This window comes from Callithrix jacchus, chromosome 12 (assembly GCF_049354715.1).
Source record: "Callithrix jacchus isolate 240 chromosome 12, calJac240_pri, whole genome shotgun sequence".
NCBI classification, from domain to species: Eukaryota; Metazoa; Chordata; class Mammalia; order Primates; family Cebidae; genus Callithrix; species Callithrix jacchus.
The window spans coordinates 86,049,919-86,072,564 of NC_133513.1; the positions used below are offsets into that span (position 1 = coordinate 86,049,919).

General features: G+C 45.7%; 1 protein-coding gene and 1 long non-coding RNA gene across 6 annotated transcripts in view; one reads left to right on the forward strand and one right to left on the reverse strand.

The window, feature by feature from the left end:
- LOC144578710 (uncharacterized) overlaps positions 1-22,646 on the forward strand; it is a 249,932-nt gene that overhangs the window by 216,217 nt on the left and 11,069 nt on the right. The window lies entirely within an intron of this gene.
- Positions 1-22,646, reverse strand: part of MYOF (myoferlin) — a 188,578-nt gene that overhangs the window by 12,771 nt on the left and 153,161 nt on the right. For all 5 annotated transcript variants that reach the window (XM_002756412.7, XM_009009984.5, XM_078346062.1 and 2 more), the window contains 10 exons: positions 22,127-22,225; positions 20,212-20,337; positions 18,202-18,357; positions 17,663-17,754; positions 13,704-13,874; positions 12,783-12,931; positions 9,467-9,606; positions 7,240-7,328; positions 7,053-7,148; positions 1,234-1,375 (listed from right to left, as the gene is read on the reverse strand). In XM_002756412.7, the coding sequence (XP_002756458.3) occupies positions 1,234-1,375; positions 7,053-7,148; positions 7,240-7,328; positions 9,467-9,606; positions 12,783-12,931; positions 13,704-13,874; positions 17,663-17,754; positions 18,202-18,357; positions 20,212-20,337; positions 22,127-22,225 (1,260 nt within the window). The remainder of the gene's footprint in view (positions 1-1,233; positions 1,376-7,052; positions 7,149-7,239; positions 7,329-9,466; positions 9,607-12,782; positions 12,932-13,703; positions 13,875-17,662; positions 17,755-18,201; positions 18,358-20,211; positions 20,338-22,126; positions 22,226-22,646) is intronic.

Here is a 22,646-nt window from a genome sequence, read left to right on the forward strand (position 1 = left end):
TAGAGGAGCTGCCTGTGTGTCTAACTCTAGAGCCTGGCCAATCGGAGCATCCCTGGGCAGCAACGGTTGATTCAGGGATAGGCACATGACCCCCAAAAGCAGAGACACTGAGGCCCAATTCCAGAACTCTGGTTGGCCCCAGGAGGGCTTCGCTCTTCTCTTTCTCCTGAGGTTTGTGGGGAGGACAGAATGTGAGCTGGGACTGCCACTGTACCCCCAAGAAGAGCCTGTGGAGGAGGGCGGAGCAGAGGGGTGGAGAAGGTGAGACCAATTTCTAAAGTCATCATAACTTCACCATGGGGTCCAGAGGGGCCTAAAGCCAACAGACCCCTGGACTTTTTGGTAATATGAACAATATATCCCTTTCCTGGTATTGGCCAGTTTGAGTTGAGTTCGTAACTGAAAGTCTAACTAGTTAAGATCAGGAGGGCCGTGAGCCCTCATGGAGGTGCTTCTGAAGGAGGTAAAGCAGACATGGAGGTTTTTTTTTTTTGTTTTTTGATTTTTTTTGAGACAGGGTCTCCCTCTGTTGCCCAGGCTGGAGTGCAGCAGTGGTCTTGGCTCACTGTAACCTCTGCCTCCCGGGCTCAAGCAATTCTCCTGCCTCAGCCTCCCGAGTAGCTGGAATTACAGGCACCCGCCACCACACCCAGCTAATTTTTGTTATTTTTATTGGAGATGGATTTTCACCATGTTGGCCAGGCTGGTCTCAAACTCCTGACCTCAGGTGATCTGCCCGCCTCAGTCTCTCAAAGTGCTAGGATTACAGGTGTGAGCCACTGAGCCCGGCCAAGATGTGGAGGCTTAATAAGGAAGGAAAAAGGGACATTTCATCCACTTTAATAATGAGCCTCTGCTTGACTCTGCCTCTCATGGGAAGACATCAGTCTTCCCATCACATAAAGAACACACTTAGGCTGTTGTTTATATAAATACAAAATCATAACTTCTACCCTTTATCCTTCACTCTGCCACCAATATGTGAGGGGAAAGAAAGTTGTGCTCCTTATGCTTCCTAATGAAATAAATACCTGTCCTAGGGGTGTGACCTTGTATCAAGGTGGCAGATTCCCCACCTCTACTGAGAAGGAGCCAGACTCAGGGACCTCGGAGGTCCTGAGCATCTTAAGACCCTCAGATCCTCATACTAGAGGGAGGTAGGTAGAGCTCCAGTTTCTGAGTTCAGGAAGATCCATGATACCCACTTCCCACTGACATTATTTCAGAACTCACTTTTTTTGCAACGATGCAGAGTTGTTCAGCTGGAAGGTAGTCAAACGGGAAAACAAATCTCCAGTTAAAATTCCCTTCGCCATCCAAGGACCTGTAATGGACATCTGTTTTCTGTTTGTTTTCTTCATTGCCAGGAATCCAGCTGAAAGGCAGAGGCAAACAGACTTAGCTTCACGTGATTGACAAGTAATCTAGCCACAAAATTGTGCAGTAATTAGGGGAGCAAAGAGCGGGAGAATTAATGCAATTTTCTTGGGCAGATTCCAGTTATCTACGGAGCTGGGGGTGATTTATGGAGGGGAGGTGCTCTATTGCATCCAACACAGGTTGTGGCCAAAGAAAATATCATTCCTCTAAAACCAAAACAGGAAACCCTTTAGACTTCAGTTAACAGGGTTAAGGTGAAATTTTCTGGAAAATATCAACAATGTAACTTCTATTTTGGGTGCATTGAAGCCTGCTGGCTATGATTTTAGTTTCACAACTATAACTCATCAGTGTCTGTCCGCACTGCTGATAGGTTAAATGAATATGAGTAAGCTCAAAATTTTAGCATTTCCTTTCCCATATTTAAGCAAACAAAAGAAGCACAAATCAGGTAATCTTACAGCATCCTTTAAAAAAATTATTCTTAAATTCACTATGATAACATTAATGATACTGGCAAGGAAGATGTCAGTGCTTATTTCCATATGCATATCTATGAGCATTCATTTCGGTAACATCTTAACTTTTAACATTTGAAAAGTTTTCTTCTGCTTGTGCTTGGCACAGGGTAGACATTAGATAAATACCAACTGAAGGAATGAATGAATAAGTGTGCCCAGAAAGAAGTTGTTGCTACTGGGAAGACTTCCAGTTTGAAACCAGGGGGTAACATTTAATTTTACACCGGCAAAGCAATGGAGCACGTGGTTCTCGAAACTACACATTAGAATCGCATTAGAATCAACTGGGGACCTTTTAAAAACATTGATGGCTGGACCCCACAGATAGACTCTGGGTAGGAGGCAGGCTTAGCTGAGAAACTCTCTGAGCCTCATCTCCCATCTGTAAAATGAGATTAATGATATGTGCTCCCTTCACATGGTCAGCATAAGACTACGGCTCAGCAGGGACGGAGTGGCAATGGGGACACTGTTAACTCACGGTTATCCTCTTCTATGAACAGTACTTAATGTGCATTATTATTACTGTTATTTTTTGAGACACAGTCTTGCTCTGTCGCCCAGGCAGGAGTGTAGTGGCATGATCTCAGCTCTCTGCAACCTCTACCTTGAGGGTGCAAGCACTTCTGCCTCAGCCTCTCAAGTAGCTGGGACTACAGGCACCCACACCATACCCAGCTCATTTTTTCTATTTTTAGTAGAGACGGGGCTTTACCATGTTAGCCAGGATGGTCTCAATCTCCTGACCTTACGATCTGCCCACCTCAGTGGGCCTGAGTGCTGGGATTACAGGCCTGAGCCACCATGCCTGGCCACATGAATTATTTTATTCTTCCCAACAACTGTGTAACTATCTATCTCCATTATATGGAAGAGGATACTGAGGTTCAAAGAGGATATAATAACTTATACAAGGTCACATAGCCCAGAACTGACAGAACTGACAGAACTAAGTATGATTCCCAGGTCAGTCCACATCTGTTACTCTGCCTCAAAGAACCATGGAGACTACAAAGTCACTCGAAAATATTAAGTCCTATTATTAGTAGTGGTATTGACATCAATCAGCTACGGTAGTTTTCCAATTTGCTAGTCATTAACTGACTAGATAAATGAGTTGAGAGATTCCTTTTGATTATCAACTTTTTTCTTTTTTTTTTGAGGAAGGCAGGAAGGGAGGGAAGGAGGACGGAAGGGATGAAGGAAGGAAGGAAGGGAGGAAGGGAGGGAAGGGAAGGAAGGAAATAAGCAATAAGAGAGATATTGCTGATCTGGATCTAGAGGTTTACAAGTTGATTTCTTTTTTTTGAGAGAAGGAAAGAAAAAAAATGAGTAAAGGAGAGGAAGAAAGAGGAAGAGAAAGAGGGAGAGTAAACGAAAATATTGCTTTATTCTGAAAAAAATTGGGTATTAATAATGGCCAATCAATGTTTCATTTAAACTTATGAGTAGGTATGATGTGGTATTGACAAGAATGTATATTTTGTGTCTTTGAAGTGGAGAGCTCTATAAATATTAAGTTTACTTGTTCCGGATCTGAGTTCGAGTCCTTGATGTCCTTATTAATTTTCTGTCTCATTGAATCTAAGTCTCGTATCTGGGTGTTAGGATCGTTAGCTCTTGTTGTTGCATTGATCCTTTTACCACTATATCTTTGTTGCTTTAAAATCGATTTTATCCGATACGAGAATTGCAACTCCTGCTGTTTATTTATTATTTATTTTTGCTCTCCATTTGGTTGGTAAATCTTTCTCCATCCCTTTGTTTTGAGTCTTTGTGTATCCTTGCATGTGAAACAGGTCTGGATGTAACATGCCGTTGGGTTTTGGCGGTGTCTTTTGATTGGGGGATTTAGTCGATTTAAATTTAGGGTTACTGCCATTTGATGTTAACTGGCTGTTTTATCCATTCGTTGGTGTAAATTCTTCTTTATGTTGGTGCTCTTTACTTTTTGGTATATTTTTAGAAAGGCTAATACTGGTTGTTTCTTTCTGTGTGTAATGCTTCTTTCAGAAGCTCTTGTAAAGCAGGCCTGGTGGTAATAAAATCTCTGAGTTCTTGCTTGTTCATAAAAGATTTTATTTTTCCTTCAGTTGTAAAGCTTAGTTTGGCTGGATATGAAATTCTGGGCTGAAGGTTCTGTTCTTTGAGGATGTTGAATATTGGCCCCCACTCTCTTCTGTCTTGTAGAGTTTCTGCTGAGAGATCTGCTGTAAGTCTGATAGGCTTGCCTTTGTGGGTAACCTGACCTTTCTCTCTGGCTGCCCTTAGTATTTTCTCCTTCGTTTCAACCCTGGTGAATCTAACGATTATATGCCTTGGGATTGCTCTTCTTGAGGAATATCTTTGTGGTGTTCTATGTATTTCCTGGGGTTGAATATTGACCTGCTTTGCTAGTTTAGGAAAATTTTCCTGAATAATATCCTGAAGGGTATTTTCCAGCTTGGATTCATTCTCTCCGTTGCATTCAGGTACACCTATCAAACGTAAATTTGGTCTTTTCACATAGTCCCACATTTCTTGGAGACTTTGCTCATTCCTTTTTATCCTTTTTTCTCTAATCTTGTCTTCTTGTTTTATTTCATTAAGTTGGACTTTGACCTCTGATATCCCTTCTTCTGCTTGAACAATTCGAGTGTTTAAACCTGTGCAAACTTCTCGGAGTTCCTGTATTGTATTCTTCAGTTCCATTAATTCATTCATACTCCTCTCTAAGTTGTCTATTCTCAATAGGATTTCATCAAACCTTTTTTCAAAGTTCTTAGTTTCTTTACGTTGGGCTACAACATGTTCTTTTAACTCACAGAAGTTTCTTATTATCCATTCCTTGAAGAGTGATTCTGTCATCAGGATGCGCTCGTTCTCCATCAAGCCTTGTTCCATTGTTGATGTGGAACTGTGATCATCTTTAGAGGGAGAGGCGTTCTGATTTTGAGTATTCTCAGCTTTTTTACGCTGGTTTCTTCCCGTCATTGTAAATTTATCCTCCTGTTGTCTTTGAATTTGCCAAATTTCAGATTAGGTCTCTTGAGTGGGTGTCCAGGTTGTTAGTTCCCAAGGCCAGAGCAGTGGCGTTAAGACTGATGGTGTTTTTCTTCCCAGGATTCTCCTGTCTGGCTTCCTTCTTGTGTCCATAGTAGGCGACTCTGCCTTCCCGGGGTCAGAAGGGGAACCGGTCCCATTTACTCTGCGCCTTGAGCGCTGCTGTGCTGAGATGTCGTCACAGCCGCTGCGCCGAGGTGTCCTCACAGCCACTTTACTCTGTGCGGGTCCTCCCAACCTGTTTACTCTGCCCCAAGAGCTGTCGCGCTGAGGTGCCAGCAGAACCGCTGCGCCGGCCACGAGAGTCGCACTGGCGACCTGTGTGTTTCCTCCACTGGGGATCTTCTGCTCCGTGAGTGACCAGAATTTGTCTGAAAGTGTGGCGTCCTCTAGTTCTCCGCGCCTTCACTGAGAGCTGCAATCCCGGGATGTTAGCGATCAGCCATCTTCCTTTTTTTTTTTTTTAAGAGCCAAGGGTCCCAGGCTGGACTCAAACTATGGGGCTCAAGTGATCCTCCGGCCTCAGACTCCTGAGTAGCTGAGACTGCAGGTGTGAACCACCATGCCCAGTTTTGACTATTAACTTTTAAAGTAACTCCATGAGGAGAGTTCACATTCTCTTGGCCACGACCTTGGTGGCCTTACCTCTTGACCCACCCCTAAGGGTCACCATCATCCTTCCCTAGACTTCCCTGTGCAGCTCTTCCTCTCTTTTTTGGTGAATTTTCACATTTAATTTTAAACATCAATCTTTTCATACTTTAATTTGAAGACACATCAAACGAATCCTCTAGGTGCATGTATTTGTGTACGTGTAGGTATGGCTTGGTATGTAATACAATCCCCAGCTGTGTCTAGTGCTAGGCAGGTGTTTACGCCTGACCCATCTTTTCACATATAGTGTTTAGATTTTTATTCCAAATTTGACAAGGTACTTTAAGTTGAGCTTTATTCTCTGATTAGAGGAGTCTTCTTCTCCCAGTTCAGAATTACTTGAGTTTGTTTCCCTGATTTGAAAAAAATAATAATGCTTATGATAGTCAAATAAATTTGCATATCTATAATTAGCTGAGATTACTTTTCCCCGGGGAATGGTAATGAGATCCAGAAATGAGAAAGAATAATGAACCTGATGAAACATTCTGTTTACAGTGAACCTAAATGATACTAATTATATCTTTAACAAAGTTTTGATTGAAGGCCACATGGGATTATAACTGAAACTTTGTTCTTACTTTATGAATATATTAAATATTACAAGTCTTATCTTTTATGTACCGAGGAACCAAAGTCAGTGTATGTGGAATAGCAGCAATACCAGCTAACACAGAGTCTGTTCTATCTGCCAGGCACTGTCCTAAATGTTTCAAATAACCGGATCACCTGAATATCCCTGGGAAGGAGGAGTAGTCATTATCTCCATTTTACAGATGAGGAACAGTGAGCCAACTACCTTGCCCAGCCAGCAGGGAAAGTACCAGAATTCAGTTGCTATGCTGTACTGCACTCAACATCTATGATTGAGGCACAGCCATCCACACAGACGACTGAAATTGAATTAGGCAAGAGAATAATGAACTACAATGACACTTGACATATTGGATGCTGGCACTCAGTGCAGGTTGGTAGAATAAATGGCTTCTTTTGAAATCGGCAAACATTTCCTCTTTTCCACAGATGTGAGCTGCTGGTAATAAAATATGTAGAAAAAGAAATTTTGGAAGCTTTACTTGTGTTTCGAAGGCTAGTTATTCAGGGTATCAAAGAGGAATGAAAAGAAAATACATGGCTAGGAAGTCCCAGAAATAAAAAGTCTGCTTAAGAAACTGAAGAAAATCTACTTTGTTAAAAAAGAAACAAAGAAGTATTTATCAGTTCTTATAATCCTTGCATAGCTCTGCTCATAAACAAGGTCCATACAGGTCTCGCTGTTCTCTATTCTCTTCCCTTTGCTTTCCAGGAGCTACCTAAGCAGATCACATTAATGAGATAAAATAGCTTCAAAAAACCAAGAATCCTATGTTGAGCATAGTCAGTAATGAAAGCTCATGAAGCAGAGAGTCTGAGTTTTGCCTGAGCTTGGCAAAGTCTCTCGTGTGCTAACCTTACCCTTTGACGTAGATGTCGCTCATTTCCTCTCCTGTGATACTTTTCTCATCCAAGATGACATCCTTGGTGTTCCAGATGATCACACGCAGGTAGTATCTGCAAGAAGCAGGTGGAAGGTAACTTTTTTTTGTGGTCCTGGACTAAGTCCCCAGCCCAGTGTATGTAGCAGGGTCTCAAGATGACTTACTTCTTGGCTTTCCGGGGTGTGATGTTGAAAGGAGGGCCTGGTGGCCCCAAACTCTTGGGGAAAACATCCACCCACATCTGAAGTTTCCCCTATACCATTTGAAAATGAAAAGAGGACTGAAGTTATATGATGGGTAGCAGAAGCCACAATTTTCTTTCATATTTCTTAAGAGAAAACTGTTTCTTTGGTCCTTCTAATTTATTAGTCCATATGGCAGGCAAGAAGTGGAGTAGAGCAGACCAAGATTAATCTTGTATGTATAATATCATTTAGGCCACCCACTTTCCATTCTTACCCAGGGGTCTCTGATGGCTGCACATGCCCACCTGTATCATAGTCTGGGTCTCACCTGGTTGATAAAACTGGGGACTTCCCATCACTAACCCAACCCCAACACACACACACCCTCCACATGCAGGCACACACAACGTACACACCCTCTTACAACGACTTAAAATTGGGTCCTTCACCTTTAGCAGTTACGCTGTTATTCTATCCATCATCACATTGCTTACCTGACACCAATCCTGGTTTTGCCATACCCAAGGGTTTCTCTACTTACCTCAAAGTACAAAATCAAAGTAATGAATGCAATTAGTGAAATGGTACTTAATTTTGTAAAAGAAAAACTTACAACATAGCATTTTCAAAAGAGGAATTCAATGACATGAACATTACAGCTCCCAAAAGGTAAGGCTTTCTTGCCATTGGTTCATTAGTGCCCACCACCAGGTAAGTGGCTAGCAGGAAGGAGAGGTGAAAGCCTAGACTGACGTTTGTGCTGCCATCTTGAAAGCCTAGACTGACATTTGTGCTGCCATCTTGGTGAGGTCCTGCTCAGCTCTTCGACTGCCCCAGACGGGGCCCATCCATCTGACTCGAATGTTCTTCCAGACAGGTCAGGAATGCCATGAAAAAACTATACCAACCATACAATCCAATTTATATTCTTCAAATTATTTTAGAATGTTCTGTAGACTCTGTCTTCAGACAAAAACAAACTGATCTTCAAGACAGTTGCCAAGGAAACCACTACATTGGCTTTCTATGCATTGTGATAAACATGCATTAAGTGGAGCTCTTGAAAAGGGATATATTTTACGACTCTCCTCCATCTAATCTCTAGGGCTCAGGCTCTACAATTCATCAAGCACTCTACAGAACATTAGGCGTCCAGTGTCTCCCCAAGCCCAGCCACAGTCTGGCTGATGCGGTAGGCAGAAGTGATGGGGTTTGTGGATTCCCAGGAATCTTCCTCACTCTGTCATTTCTTGAAACTCCTTAGACAGCCAAGGGGTGAGAGGAGAGAAGGAAGGAGGAATAGGTTCTTTGGTGAAAAGAAGAATAAGAAAAGGAAGAAATGGAAATGTAGAACAAAACAAAAGCAAGAAGGATGTGACAAAACGATCTAGAAAGCCCAGGCCACCCCTTTAGCAATCAGTATGTCCACAGTTTCACTGTTAGGGTCAACAATATTTGTATCCATTAGATTACTGTTTCTTAAAGTGTGATCAGAACCTCTTCAGGTGCTTGTTAAAATTCCAATTCCTGGACCTTCCCTAGACCTACTGGATCCAAATCTCTGCAGGCATCGCCTGGACGTCTTCATTATCTCAAGTGTCCACATAGATGATTTTGTCAATGGTCATGTCTTGCTTTGCTTCTGTGGAAACTGCTCCTCATCTTCTGGGAGTGGAACGTCCCCCATTGCTATCCACATGGTCCCTGCTTCCCTGACACTTTAGGCTCGGATGGCACCTCCTAAGCTGGGCTGAGCTCACTCACTTTCCCAGACCCTGCCCATCTCGCTGCAGCTGAGTGGTCCCATGGTGGACCTCGTGGTTCAATTTGGGCAACAAATCCCTATGCATTTGGAAGTAGATGGGGCTGCATTACAACAAACACTCAAGGACTCTCTAATATTTGAACTCATAGGAAGGGGATCACAGCAAGAGGGCAGATTAAATAGACTCAGAAAAACAGAGATGAGACACAGAGAGACCCTGGTTCAGGTCTGTTCTGAGTCATAGCTAATCTCCTGCCTGGATTTAGAAAGTTACCTGGAAATTCTTATAATAAATTCCCCTTTGGTATGAAGCTAATTTGAGTCTCATTTCTACTGTGCATCTAAAATTACTCATACAAGATAAAAGGACAAACATGTCAGCTATTGCTATTGTATTTGGGGCAGGGATAATGGGTCTTCAAGGGCAGGGAGCCCCTTTACCTGGGAGATGTTGGGCTGGAAGGTGCTGTGCAAAGTCCTTGTTTCCACGTGCTCAGGGACCAGCCCCTGAGTCCTGAGGATGTGAAGAGCAAGGCGCTCTTCAGGGGCCCCGAGGTGCTGGTGCAGGATTTTGTTGGCTTCTGCAATGGAAAGTGGCATTGAAGCAGGAATGAGGATTTGGGAATAGTTCAGCCAGACTGCCTGGGGCTGCTTCCAGCACTTCATCCCAGATCTTGCCAAAAGGGACAGGCAGCGCCAACGTGCAACTTGGACTTGTGAAGGAATAGTTGACAGAAAGAACTTCTGACCAGGAGCCCTGCCCTACCCAGGCTCAGACCTAATTTGTGGACCATCAATAGTAATGGGCCCAGGACACCAGAATGAGTAAGTGGGAGCATTCTGTATTTACTTCTGTGGCACAAGCTGATGGTCTGCCTGTTTCTCAGCCTCCCTTGTAGAGGGGGCCATGTGACCCAGTTCAGCCAGAGGGTAACATGTGTGGTAGTGACATGTGTATCACCTCTAGACCTGGCCCATAAATCCCTCCTGGGGGCCGGGCATGGTGGCTCACACCTGTAATCCCAGCACTTTGGGAGGCCAAGGCAGGAGGATCATAAAATCAGGAGTTCAAGACCAGCCTGGCCAATATGGTGAAACCCTTCTCTACTACAAATACAAATATTAGCCGGGTGTGGTGGTGTACGCCTGTAGACCCAGCTATGTGGGAGGCTGAGGCAGGAGAATCACTTGAACTCAGGAAGCAGAGGTTGCAGGGAGCCGAGATTGCACCACTGCATTCCAGCCTGGGTGACAGAGTGAGACTCCGTCTCAAAAAAAAAAAAAAAAAAAATCCCTCCTGGGTAGTAGGAGTCTCTGTGTGCCTTTTGTGCCTTTCTCTTCTGGCTGCAAAAAGAAACAGCAGCCTTAGACTCCCGTGCTGAAGAACTGCAGAACTAGAAGATGGCAGGGCCATGAGTCCATGGAGCACTGCTTGGAAGACAGCCATCCACCTGGAGGAAGACCCACTTAGAATCAATGAGAAATGAACTTCTTTTGTGTTAGAACACTGAAATTTGGAGGTTCAATTTTTACAACAGCTAGCATCACTGTGGGTTTGTTTTTTGTTTTGAGACGTCTCTCTCTGTAACCCAGGCTGGAGTGCAGTGGTATGATCTTGGCTCACTGCAACATCTACCTCCTGGGTTCAAGTGATTCTTGTGCCTCAGCCTCCTGAGTAGCTGGGATTACAGGTGTGCACCACCACATGCAGATAAGTTTTGTATTTTTAGTAGAAAGGGGATTTTGCTGTGTTGGCCAGGCTGGTCTTGAACTCCTGGGTTCAAATGATCTGCTCATCTTGGCCTCCCAAAGTGTTGGGAATACAGGCGTAAGCCACCACACCCGGCCATCACTGGTATTCTAAAAACATACGCCCCAGATTCTCTTGATGCTTATCCCATGAAGAGGTGGGTCTGTATCATTTCCCTTTGAATCTGGAGACATAGTCAGATACCAAAGTATGGAGAAAAGATGCTGAATGACTCCGAGGCTTAGACATGAAAGGCCACACAGCTCCTGCCTGGTTCTCTCGGGACCTTCACTCTGGGGGACACCAACCACATGTAAGGAGACTGAGTCTCCAGAGTCTGCCATGCTGGAAAGGCCTGTGTGGGTGCTCTGGTCATCAGCCCCAGACAAGAGCCAGCTGCATGTGTGGGACCCCGACCACTCCCTGCAGCAGGGCCTTCAGAAGACTGCAGCCTCAGCCGACATCTTTCTGCAATCACAGGTGATGAGTCACCCAGGCCCAAACCTAACTTGCAGACTGCCAACAGCAAAGAGACCAGAACTCCAGATCGGGTAAGTGGGAGCATTCTGTATTTACTCTTGAGGCACAAGCTCATGGCCAGTCTCTGCCAGAACTGCTCATCTGAGTCCACTCTGAATTCCTGACCCCCCAAAATTGTGAGCAAAGCAAAATGGCTGTTCTCAGTTACTAAGTTTTGGGGTGATTTGTTATGTATCAATAGTAACTGGAATAACCCTCGCGACTGATACAGCTTTTTTGGGGGGAGTTTGTTTGGGGGTATCCTTAACCATTGGACTATGATCCTTCCCAATTTATTTCCAATCCTGTTTGCAAGTTCACATGTTAGGAGCAGCATCAATATTTCTTAAACATGTAATCATCCCTGATACCAAGTCCTCTTTAAAATGGAAAGACAAGACACAGTTTTGTTTGTTTGTTTTTTGAGACAGGATCTCACTCTGTTACCCAGGAGTGAAGTGGCATGATCTTGGCTGACTGCAACCTCTGCTTCCCAGATTCAAGCCATTCTTGTGCCTCAGCCTCCCAAGTAGCTGGGATTACAGCCATGTGCCACCACGCCCGGCTCATTTTTTCATACTTTCAGTAGATAGGCTTTCACTATATTGGCCAGTCTGGTCTTGAACTCCTGAGCTCAAATGATCTGCCCGCCTCAGCCTCCCAAGCTGCTGGTATTACAGGTGTGAGCCACTGTGCCCGGCCTCAAAATAATTTTTTACAATGTCACAAATCAAGTTGAGGGGCAGAAAGCGCTTTTCTTCCTGTGCACCTTTGTTCAGCTCCCCCTGGAGACCCCATGCACCCGCCACTGCCTGCTCTGGGTGCAGATTCTGCCAGACTCCTTATATGTGGATAGTGTCCTCCAGAGTGAGGGTCTCAAAAGAACCAGGCAAAAGCTATGTGGCCTTTTGTGTCTAAGTCACATGCAAAATGCAGAAGCACAGCTCGAATGCTCTATGATGCTAACTGCAGTCTTTGTCATAGTGTGGCTAGCTGTTGATGCGTCAGGACTGGTCATATTATAAATTGCTGCTTGGGAAAGAGCAAGACCCAAGCTTGGACACAAGCCACATGGGAACTTAGCAGGCTCTTCAAGCCAACCACAACATCCCTGAAGCTTCTCCAAGAAGGGCTGGACCAAATGATGGAATAAACCTGGAAGGGAAACTCCTGCACTACCATCTGGGCATTTTTGAGCTGATTATGCATTATATGGAAATTAGTTCATTACTAGTACTTTGTGTCCAGCTCAAATGGCTATGATCTAAACAGGGCAAGTAAAACATAGGACAGTCAAGAAAATGTGTCCACTCTGACACTTGACAAGACAGCAGAACTCTACTGTGGCTGTTGTTAGATAGTGTCATGTGTGCAGTCTCATGTGGTATAATTAGGGCACTGGCTCTGTCTGTTCACACCCCCAAACCCAGCAACATATTTGGGATACTATACTTTGTACAAGTTTACAATCCACAGCTAGGTGCTCACCAAATTCATCCAAACTGTAGTCTCGTCCTCCATATCTGATTCTACTCCCATCTTCGGAAAGGATGGGTGATAGGAAGCCTTTGAATCTGGCGACATTTTGAAGCAGCTGTGTCGGTCTCAGTTGATCTCGCCAGGTATTGACTCCAGAACTGCAAACAGCATCACATGGCTTGGAGTTAGGGCAGAGCCTGTAGGTTCTTCTCGGAGTCACACACGCATGCTCATATACTCTCAGGTGATCCCATACAGGCAGTAGGGAATCCGTGCTACACTCTGACTTTGGCATAGAAATCTATTTCAGAGTACTAAGAATCCACATGCTATTTTGGCCTCAGCGAAACAAATCTATTTATTTATTTAATATTTATTTACCTATTTAGCCCTCAGATTCCTCCTCTGTAAAAGTGAGAAGTCTGACTCAGATCACTGTAGTCACAACAGGCAAACTCATAAACTAGAAATTGCAAGCTATGTCTCATCAGATACTGAGGAAAGACACTGCATAGCAGGCAGGGGAAGAGAGACTTCCTGAAATTGATTAAGTAGAGGGCACAGAGAATCCCTATTTCCCAAGGGCAGGGAATCCCTGCCATCAAACGTGGCCAGCCCTCAGTCCTAGACATGCAGGAGGGACTCAATGAAGGAGAGCAAGGGAACTGGTGTTCCTGGCTGCTACCTGTGCCATTTCCCAGCGTACGGCACTGCTCCAGCTGTCATGTTTTACACACATTGTAATGTTAATGGGCGCCACACAGTGGCCCTGAGATTGCCTAAAATAACCCTGTGCTTGAAATTCGTACCTCACTGAGTGACAGGAGGGGCGTCTCAGTGAAGGAGGGCACTCAGGTAGAGGGCCCGGGCCTCCCCAGGTGCCAGTGTCAGAGGAAGCAAAGTGCCTCTTGTGTGGTCAAAGCAACTTACGTGCAGTACTGCTCTGGTATGCCGCAGTGGGACCCAAAGCGGGAAAGGAATCGGTTTTCCAGATCAATAATTGTTTCTCCTACTTTTTCATCCCGGGTAAAGGTGTCATAATCATAGACAGAAATTTTCAGGTCTTTTTCTTGAGGTAAGTAGCAGCTCAGTTCGTACATCCTAAATAAACAAATACAATGTCAGAATCTCCACAATCCATCTGGGTCCCTCACAAAAACCCAGGTTCTGTGCACAGAATCCCCAGGCCGTGCGTGTTATGGCTGCTGGAGGACGTCCGAGTAGGATAGCCAGGATGAGTGGTGGTGAGTGGGGATGCTTGATCAACAGTACATACTAGAAACAAGAACAAGAAGAGAACATATGCTTGCTCAGGGAAAACTGTGGGCTTTAAATGCCTAAGTTCAAATCCTACCTCTGCTGCTTACCAGCTGTGGGACTCTAGACCAGTTACTTCTATGTGCTAAGTTTTCTCATCTGTAAAGTGGGGATAATAACACCTCCCAATCCAGTGTCGCTAGAAGGATCAAGTGAAGAAAATTTTTTTTGAGACTCAGTTTCACTATTGTTGCCTAGGCTGGAGGGAAATGGCACCATCTCGACTCACTGCAACCTCTGCCTTCCAGGTTCAAGTGATTCTCCTGCCTCAGCCTCCAGAGTAGCTGGGATTACAGGCATGCACCAGCACATCTGGCTAATTTTGTATTTTTAGTAGAGATAGGGTGTCGCCATGTTGGCCAGGCTGGTATTGAACTCCTGACCTCAGGTGATCTGCCTGCCTCGGCCTCCAAAAGTGCTGGGATTACAGGTGTGAGCCACATCGTCCGGCCAAGTGAAGAAATATTTAGAGAGCATTTGGCATGAGTGCATTGCTCCAACACCAGTATAATAATGATGATGTATTATGATAATAACTTTATCGTCACATGCCCATTAGCTGTTCACCTGAGCACCTCCAGTCAGCTCGGAGATGAATAAGGCACAAGTACTCTGACTTACAGCTGCCTACTTGTGCCCCTTCTAGGTTCCCTCCTCTGCCTCAACAAACACCACTGCCCCATGGAACATCTTTGACTTGCCGCACAGAAGCACAGGGGAGGGGAGTGAGTGCAATTCACCACAGGTGTGATGTGCCCGTGATTCAAGTGATTCTCCTGCTTCAGCCTCCCAGGTAGCTGGGATTACAGGCATGCACCACCACACCCAGCTCTTTTTTGTGTTTTTAGTAGAGACAGGGTTTCATTGTGTTGGCCAGGGTGGTGTGATCTCCCCTCCTCCCTCCTCCCAGACCCTCTGGGTCTGCCCTTGGCTCCAATTTTTTTAAGGCTTTTTCTGAAGAACCCACGTTAAAATGCAAACACTTCTGAGATGAAGCTAAAGAATCAGACAGTGCTTTCTGTGGTGGGTGAGCAGGGTTTACTAGAGGGTGGGCTTTGGGCTCTGTATCTGCACTGTCCGCAGAGGGAGCGGTTCCAGAGAAGGTGCTCAATACATTGTGTTGAAGGAGAAGCTATGAGAAGCCTCCTCCCCTTCTCCATGCACTCTGGTGCATGGACTGGTTCCTGCCCAAAGAGCCAGGAATGTTGATTCATTTGAGCAGAAAATGGATATGAGAAAAGATGCTTCAGTCATGATAACACATGAAGCATCTTACCCACACATGCCCCAAAACATCCCGTTTCCAATCCCAGATTCCAAGAAACGAATAACATGTGGTCTCTGGGAGAAAGAATTCTTTGGTTAAATAAGGTTGAGAACCACTTCTTTTGCAGTTCTTCTGGACAAACTAAATGTTCTGAGAAGTCCTGTAATTATAATATATATGTATTTTTTGAGACGGAGTCTCGCTCTGTCACCAGACTGGAATGCAGTGGCGCAATCTCGGCTCCCTGCAACCTCCGCCTCCTGGTTCAAGTGATTCTCCTGCTTCAGCCTCCCGAGTAGCTGGGATTACAGGCATGCACCACCACACCCAGCTCTTTTTTGTGTTTTTAGTAGAGACAGGGTTTCATTGTGTTGGCCAGGGTGGTCTGGATCTCCTGATCTTGTGATCTGCCCCCCTTGGCCTCCCAAAGTGCTGGGATTACAGGTGTGCACCACTGAACCCAGCCCTATAATCTTTTTAAACTTAAGTGTCTTGGTTTAACTAAGTAATGTTTTTTTTTTTTCTTGGACTATCAATTAATATCCTGTGGAAAACACCGATATTCTTTTGAATGCAATCTGCCATGATGGATAGGACTCCGAGTAATGGCCACGCACATAGGAAAGGTTGCTCCTTCCTGAATTCCTGTCCCAGAGTCCCTAAGAGTCTCTGCTGAGAAGAAAGCTACCCCTTAAGACTGAGGCCATGGACTGGAGCCATCTGAGGGACTGCAGAACCAGTGTCTCCTTGGCTCCACCCTGCTGGATGAGGGGAAGTCTGCCCACCTGCCAGACAGCGATTGGCCAAGCAGAGCCTGACAGCACAGCTTCCTTCCAGGGTGCCTCCAAGCAAGACTTTTCCTGCCACCTAATTAAGCTTGTGCCTGGCTCCTCTGAGATGAGCAATTCAGACAGGGTTGCCTTTCTCCCTTCAAAGCTGGCTTTCCCTGCTTCCCTGTCTCCCTCACAGAAGCCCTCCTTCCTGCCCTGCGTGCCTTTTCCTGTCTAGACCTCGGGGCTGGATCAGTGGAAGAAAAGGAAAACGATCATATTGTGGTGCCAGAGGATCACTTCCATTCGCTGGCCTGGGTGCGCAGCCTTGGGTGTGCAGACACTGTATGTGTGTGTGCACGTGCGCACAGGCATGCGTGTGTCACACAGGAGAAAGAAAGACTAGGTAAGGCTACAAACCAACAAACTCGAGAAGAAAAGAAATGTATGGACAAGATAATAAAGCCAGAAATAAAAATATACACCACACAGCAAACAAGAACACAGTATTCTGTCACTCAGCAAGGTTCTGAGAACAAAACGTCATTTTCACAAACGTTTCAGACGGAGAACATTTTGCTACAGGTGATGGCTTTGCCGCAAGTGTGAACCACCAAGGCAGTTGGAAAAGCACAGGGCTTGGGGTCAGCAGAATTTCCAGCTCAATCTCGGCTCATCACTTGCCCCACCTCTATTGACAGAGCTCTGGGCGCCATTTCCTCCACCTGCATGGTCGGGTTGGTAATCCCTGCCCTGAGCAGCTAATAAGTTTGACATGCAGATGGAAATCAGACCGCAGCGTGCCACACAGACTCTGGGGTCAGAGTTCAAATCCTCACTCTTAACAGTCTCTCTGTGCCTCAGTTTCCTCTGTTGTAAAATAGGAATGATCGGCTGGGCGCAGTGGCTCACACCTGTAATCCAGCACTTTGGGAGGCTGAGGCGGGAAGATCACTTGAGGTTAGGAATTCGAGACCAGCCTGGCCAACATGGTAAAACCCAGTCTCTACTAAAAATATAAAAATTAGCTGAGTACGGTGGCCCATGCCTGTAATCCCAGCTACTCGGGAGGCTGGGGCAGGAGAATCACTTGATCCAAGGAGGCGGAGGCTCCAGTGAGCTGAGATCGCGCCACTGCACTCCAGCCTGGTCAACAGAGCAAGACTCCATCTCAAAAAAAATTAAAATAGAAATGACAATAGCACTCAGAGTTGTAAGACTTTTGAGATGTTTTATATAAACAGCTCCACAGACAGCCAGGTGGGAGGGGAGTCCTTGGAAAAACTCCAACTGGCCTGTGCTCCTGCAAAGCTAGTACTTGTTACCTGTCTACCCCGCAAGCTATCAGAACCAAGCTCCTTCGTTTCTGTGAAATTCTTTTATTTTGGGTTTATCTATTACCTGCTTCCCTATCTAGAATGTTTAGTTCAAGTCACAGTTTCAGGGCCTAGAACAGGGTTGGACACACATTAACGTCTTCATTCATATTCCATGGAGAAATGAAGGCCAGAAAAATGCTTAGGAATGTACATTACCTGCCAAAGACTGGGTTGAGAGTGTTGGGAATGTAGTGATCTCGGTCTTCAATGACTTTTCTGCCCAGTGTTATTTTTATGTAAGGGTCACACTGTGGGGACAAAATAGATGGGATGTTACATCAGCGTAGGGCACAAGGTGAAGTCAAGTTCAGGGACAGACTCAGCTTGCCTCCACACCCATTCCCAGCTGATGACAAGATGGCCGCCATGGCACCCGTGCCGAAGACGAGGGAGCAATGCTCCCCTTTGGGTGGCTCGCGGCCAGCTGTGTGGGTGCAGGAGTGGTGGCGGGGTGGTGGTGGGGGGAGTCCTGGCTCACACCTGTAAAATGAGAAGGATGAACCAGGGGACCTTAAGCCCCTGCAAGCTCTTAGATAAATCCCCATGGGGACGATCCTCCTGAATACATTGTTTTGATGGAGTATCTTTCCCCCAGTGAGATAACAGCCGCCCAGAAAGAAAGAACATGACAATTACTGCGGCTGATGACTGTAATTATCTTGCTACAGGAGAAGGCCCCACACCCAAACTCTTACCAGGCCATTGTTGTCCTGGGGCTGGAGCTCTAAGCCTCGAACAATGTAAATCCTAACCGTGCATTCCTGTGGGACGCTGTCAGGTAATTCCCGAAACTGTCTGGGAGGGGCTGGCACGCTGGGGTCATCCGGCAGAGGGTAGATCCGAAAGGAACCCTAAGAGAGAGACACAGATGGACTCACAGGATCCTGGGTGGCCCAGGCAGAGGGCTCCTGGGCATCCCCTCCTCCCCCAGGGGTGTGGGATTGGAGGATGGAAGGCTGCCTTTTGTGAAAGAAACAATGTATATTGCACTTTGCACATTTCCAGTAGGGAAGGTGAAATGATTCTCGAGTAATTATTTGAGAGCTCAGGGGAGATGAGAGGACAGGAGAATGTGGGCCAGAGTGATACAGAAGGTGTTGGTGAGAAAGAGTGAAATGCGACATTCTTTGAAGATAGGAATAACAATAATTACTTTTTAAACCCAGTGAAATACCAACAGTGATTCTCCTTTTCCTGCAGCTCCTCTGTACTCCACCTCCCACTCCCAGGCAAACTCCTGTTTATCTTTCAGATCTCAGCTGAAAGGTGTCACTTCCTCCAGGAAACCTCCCTGACTGCTCCTGGGCTGGGTATGTCCTCTGGGTGCTCTCATCCAACCCCCTACTCACCCCTGTCACAGCGCTGGCCTCTGCATTGAGATAATCTATTTATTGCCTATATCCTTCCATAGACTGTGAGCTTCTGGAGATGGGTGAGTGGGGGCATTAGATCTTGTTCAACACCTTATCTCCAAGGCCTAACACAGGACTGGGCATATAGTAGGGGCACAAGAAATGTATTTTGAAGGAGTAAGCCAGCAAAACCTGCTGGAGAAGCCAACTATTTTGCCTTGAAACCAGGAGAAAGCACTGAAGCTGGATTCAGAACGTATAGGTCTTAGTTCCAGCTGTCTTCATTCAGTCGAGCAGCATGAAATAAGCACCTACTATACGCCAGGCATTGGGGACCCACACAAGAACTCAGTGACTCCCATCTGGCATAGGGATGTTCAGTAGGGTTGGCTCTTGCTTCATTTGTGATTGTGTGGTGGGAGGCTGTCCTGAGAAGGATTTGAGACGGTGCGCTGGGCATCATCCTCTGGTCCCTTAGCAATATCTGCTGCAGGCAAATGATTAAGAAGCAGCCGCACATTTGCATGGCATTGCTGAGCGTGGTTGCAGGGAGGGGCAATTATAACAGCAGATATTTTCTATGTGAAAGATGCTTTCATGGAGGCATGAACCCAGACCTGTGGGAGCCCAGAGCAGGAGTGAGTCACGCTGCCCGAAGCAATCAGGGAACACTTGACAAAGAGCGTGACATTTGAGCTGGGGCTTAAAGGAATGAGAAGGACTTTGTCAGACCACAGAGGCGGTGGAAAGGGCAGCCAGGGAAGGAAGAAGAGCCTGTCCCAAGGCTCCGACTTGCGAGAGGACAAGGTGTGTCCGGGGCTTGGGTGAGGCTCTCCCAGGCAGGAGGGCGGAGTGTGTGAGTGGAAGGGAGGCAGGGGACCATGCAGCTTGGGAAATCCTGGCTCTGACTTTGGAAGGAGTTGCAACCTGACTCTGGAAACCCAAGCCAAGCCTTTAAGTAGTCCAGAAATAAGATCAGGTTTGGTTGCAGGGAGGCTGGAGAGGAGTGTGATCAGAAAGGTGACGAGGACTGTCACATGGGAAGTCGTCATGATGATGCTGCCGAAAGCCTGGTAGGGGCGGTGGGGTGGGGAGAGGAACCAGATCTTGGAGAAACTGCATCTTAGGATTCAAGGCTGCTTGGCCTGAGCGGAGTGGCAGGAAGAGATACGAAGATGGCTCAGAGTGCCCCTGTTCCCTCTCCCCCTCCCCCTTTTCCTTTCTGGCACCTTCCAGCATCCCTCAGAGGCTGCAGGACGTGGCCCTTCCCAGGCCCTGGTTCTCCTTTATCCTAGATCTGTATTGAAAATGAAAGTGGGTTTTAAGCAGCACCAACACACACATCTTACTTACCTTAAACTCTCCGACCACAGAAGGATCTTCATTGTCATCCGATTTGCCTCGGTACAACTTGAACGTATCTGAGAAGTCTGTCAGGCCCTCAAATTCTGCTACGTTTTCTAGTTCGCAATCATATATCTGAAAACCATCAGCAGAGTCTTAATTTCTCATTAACATGCAGGCAAGTTCTAAAATTAAAAAGACTGACAGTATCAAGTGAGCATGAGGTTGTAGATGGGGCAAGTGGAACTCCCAAATCACCAGTGGGAATATAGACGGATACAACCACTTTGGGAAATGTCTGGCAGTTTCTTATGGAGTTAAGTAGTGACCTACCTCTTCCATGGCCAGAGACTCCATTCCTAGGCACTTACTGAAGAGAAGTGAAAACACGTACACATGGTACAAGAATGTTCATGGCAGCTTCATTGTCAGGAGAATGAAAAAACAACTTGTGGCATATCCACACAATGAAATGCTACTCAGTAATGACAAGGGACAAGCTATGAACACACACAACCACATGAGGAGTCTCCAAACCACAACGTGGGGCTGCAGAGGCCAGACACACAAGACATAAATCATACACGTCCCTTTAGAGCAAGTGTACAATCAGGCAAAAGCAGTTTGTGGTGAGAGAAATCTGATCAGTTACTCCCAGGAGGGATGAGGACAGTGGAAAATTGACGGAAAGGGACACAGGGAAGCTTTCTGTGGTCATGGAAAAGTTCTCTGTCTTGTTTTGGGTGGTGGTTCACACAGGGTATATACAATAATCACAACTTGTTGAATGGATCACTTTATGCAAATTATGTCTCAATTTAAAAAGCAAGAAGAGTAGAGGAAGAAGAAGGGAAGAAAGGCAGGAGAGAAGGAAGGGAGGCAGACAGGAGGGAGAAGGCAGGGAAGGCAGGAGGAAAAGAAGGAAGGAGGAAGGAAAGGAAGGAAAGAAAGAAGAAGGAAGGAGGGAGGAAAGGGAGGGAGAGGGAAGCAAGAAAGGAAGGAAGAAGAAAAGGAAGAAAGGAGGAAGGAAAGTAAAAGAAAGAAGGAAGCAAGGAAGGAGGGAGGAAGAGAGGGAAGGAAGAAAGGAAGGAAAGAAGGAAAGGTAGGAGGGAAGGCAGGCAGGAGGGAAGGCAAGCAGGCAGGAAGGAAGGAGGGAGGATGGACTGTGAAACTGATCCCTCAGCCCCGTTGGATCACTTTTCTGAAGTAATGGTCCTTTACATATGAGTATTTTTTAAGCTACACTGAAAGGTTATGCCAATACCATGAAAATTATTTCAATGAGTAGATATTTCTCATTCTGAATTTTTTTTTCTCATACACATTGTTCTGAAAACTTTAGCACTGCTTCTACTTGAGTATACTACAGGCTGAAAATTGAATGAAGAACTGAAAAATTCAAAACGTGAACAGAAAGCTCAGAGGTAGTCAGCCGTGCCTAGCTCAGTTGCTTGTCTTCCTCCTGGGTACATGTTCCCATGGCTGTGATTTTACGCTGCATACATGTGACAGACTCAACTTTTCAGCCTGTGAAGCCAAGCCCTGTTCAAAGTACACAATGAAGCATGTTGACATCTTGTGTCATTCTGCAAAGAGCTCTCTGACTTCTGGGTTTCCCTGAGTCAAACTGGATCATCGTGGTCTAATTAGTGTGGTACCAGCCCATTCCCAACTGTCTGCCAGATGCCTCCAAGCCCCAACGTGGCAGTCACGTAGCCATAACTCAACAGCTGTCCTCAAGTTCTGGAATCTTGGCAAAGCCACCAAAACCCATGCAAGAGGGCTCTCCAGGAGGGCAGAGGTTTTCTTGGCCCCTGCTCATTAGCAACCAGCCACGGGACCTTTTAGTCATCCTCTTTGCTCTGCCTGTGGCCAGTTTTAACGGATGTCAATACCCCGCCCACAGCAGCATAGATCCAGGTACCTTGAGCTTGGAATAGCCTTTCTGAATATACTGTCCGCATTTTTCATGTTCCCCTGAGGAAGCATAGAATTTACTCCACCAGTCCATGATTTCTTCCTCCTAAAAGACATGTCAAAATGGAAAAATCTTTAGTGATGCCCTGGATTTCCAATCTGTGCAGGAAAATGCATGTGTAATAGGTAAAAAGAAATAGGTTCTTCTGACCATTAGAGGTGAGATTATATGACTTTCGTTTACATGCGCAACAGAAGAGCATTCATGATTCTTCTACTCAGAAGCTAGAGGTGAAATGACCATTCTTGGCCAATGAAATATGTTTGGCTTTAACGCCCACAGTCATACTAGATAAAGCTCTTATGTCCTTTAGACACAATCTATCAATTTGTTGGTTTTTACATGTTTATTCTGTTGACTTGATATTTACATATACATATAAATTTAAAGAAAACCTCCAATATGTGTTTTCTACCATCTCATTTTCTTAGCCCTTTTACCCAGTAATGCCTTGTATACAACGCTC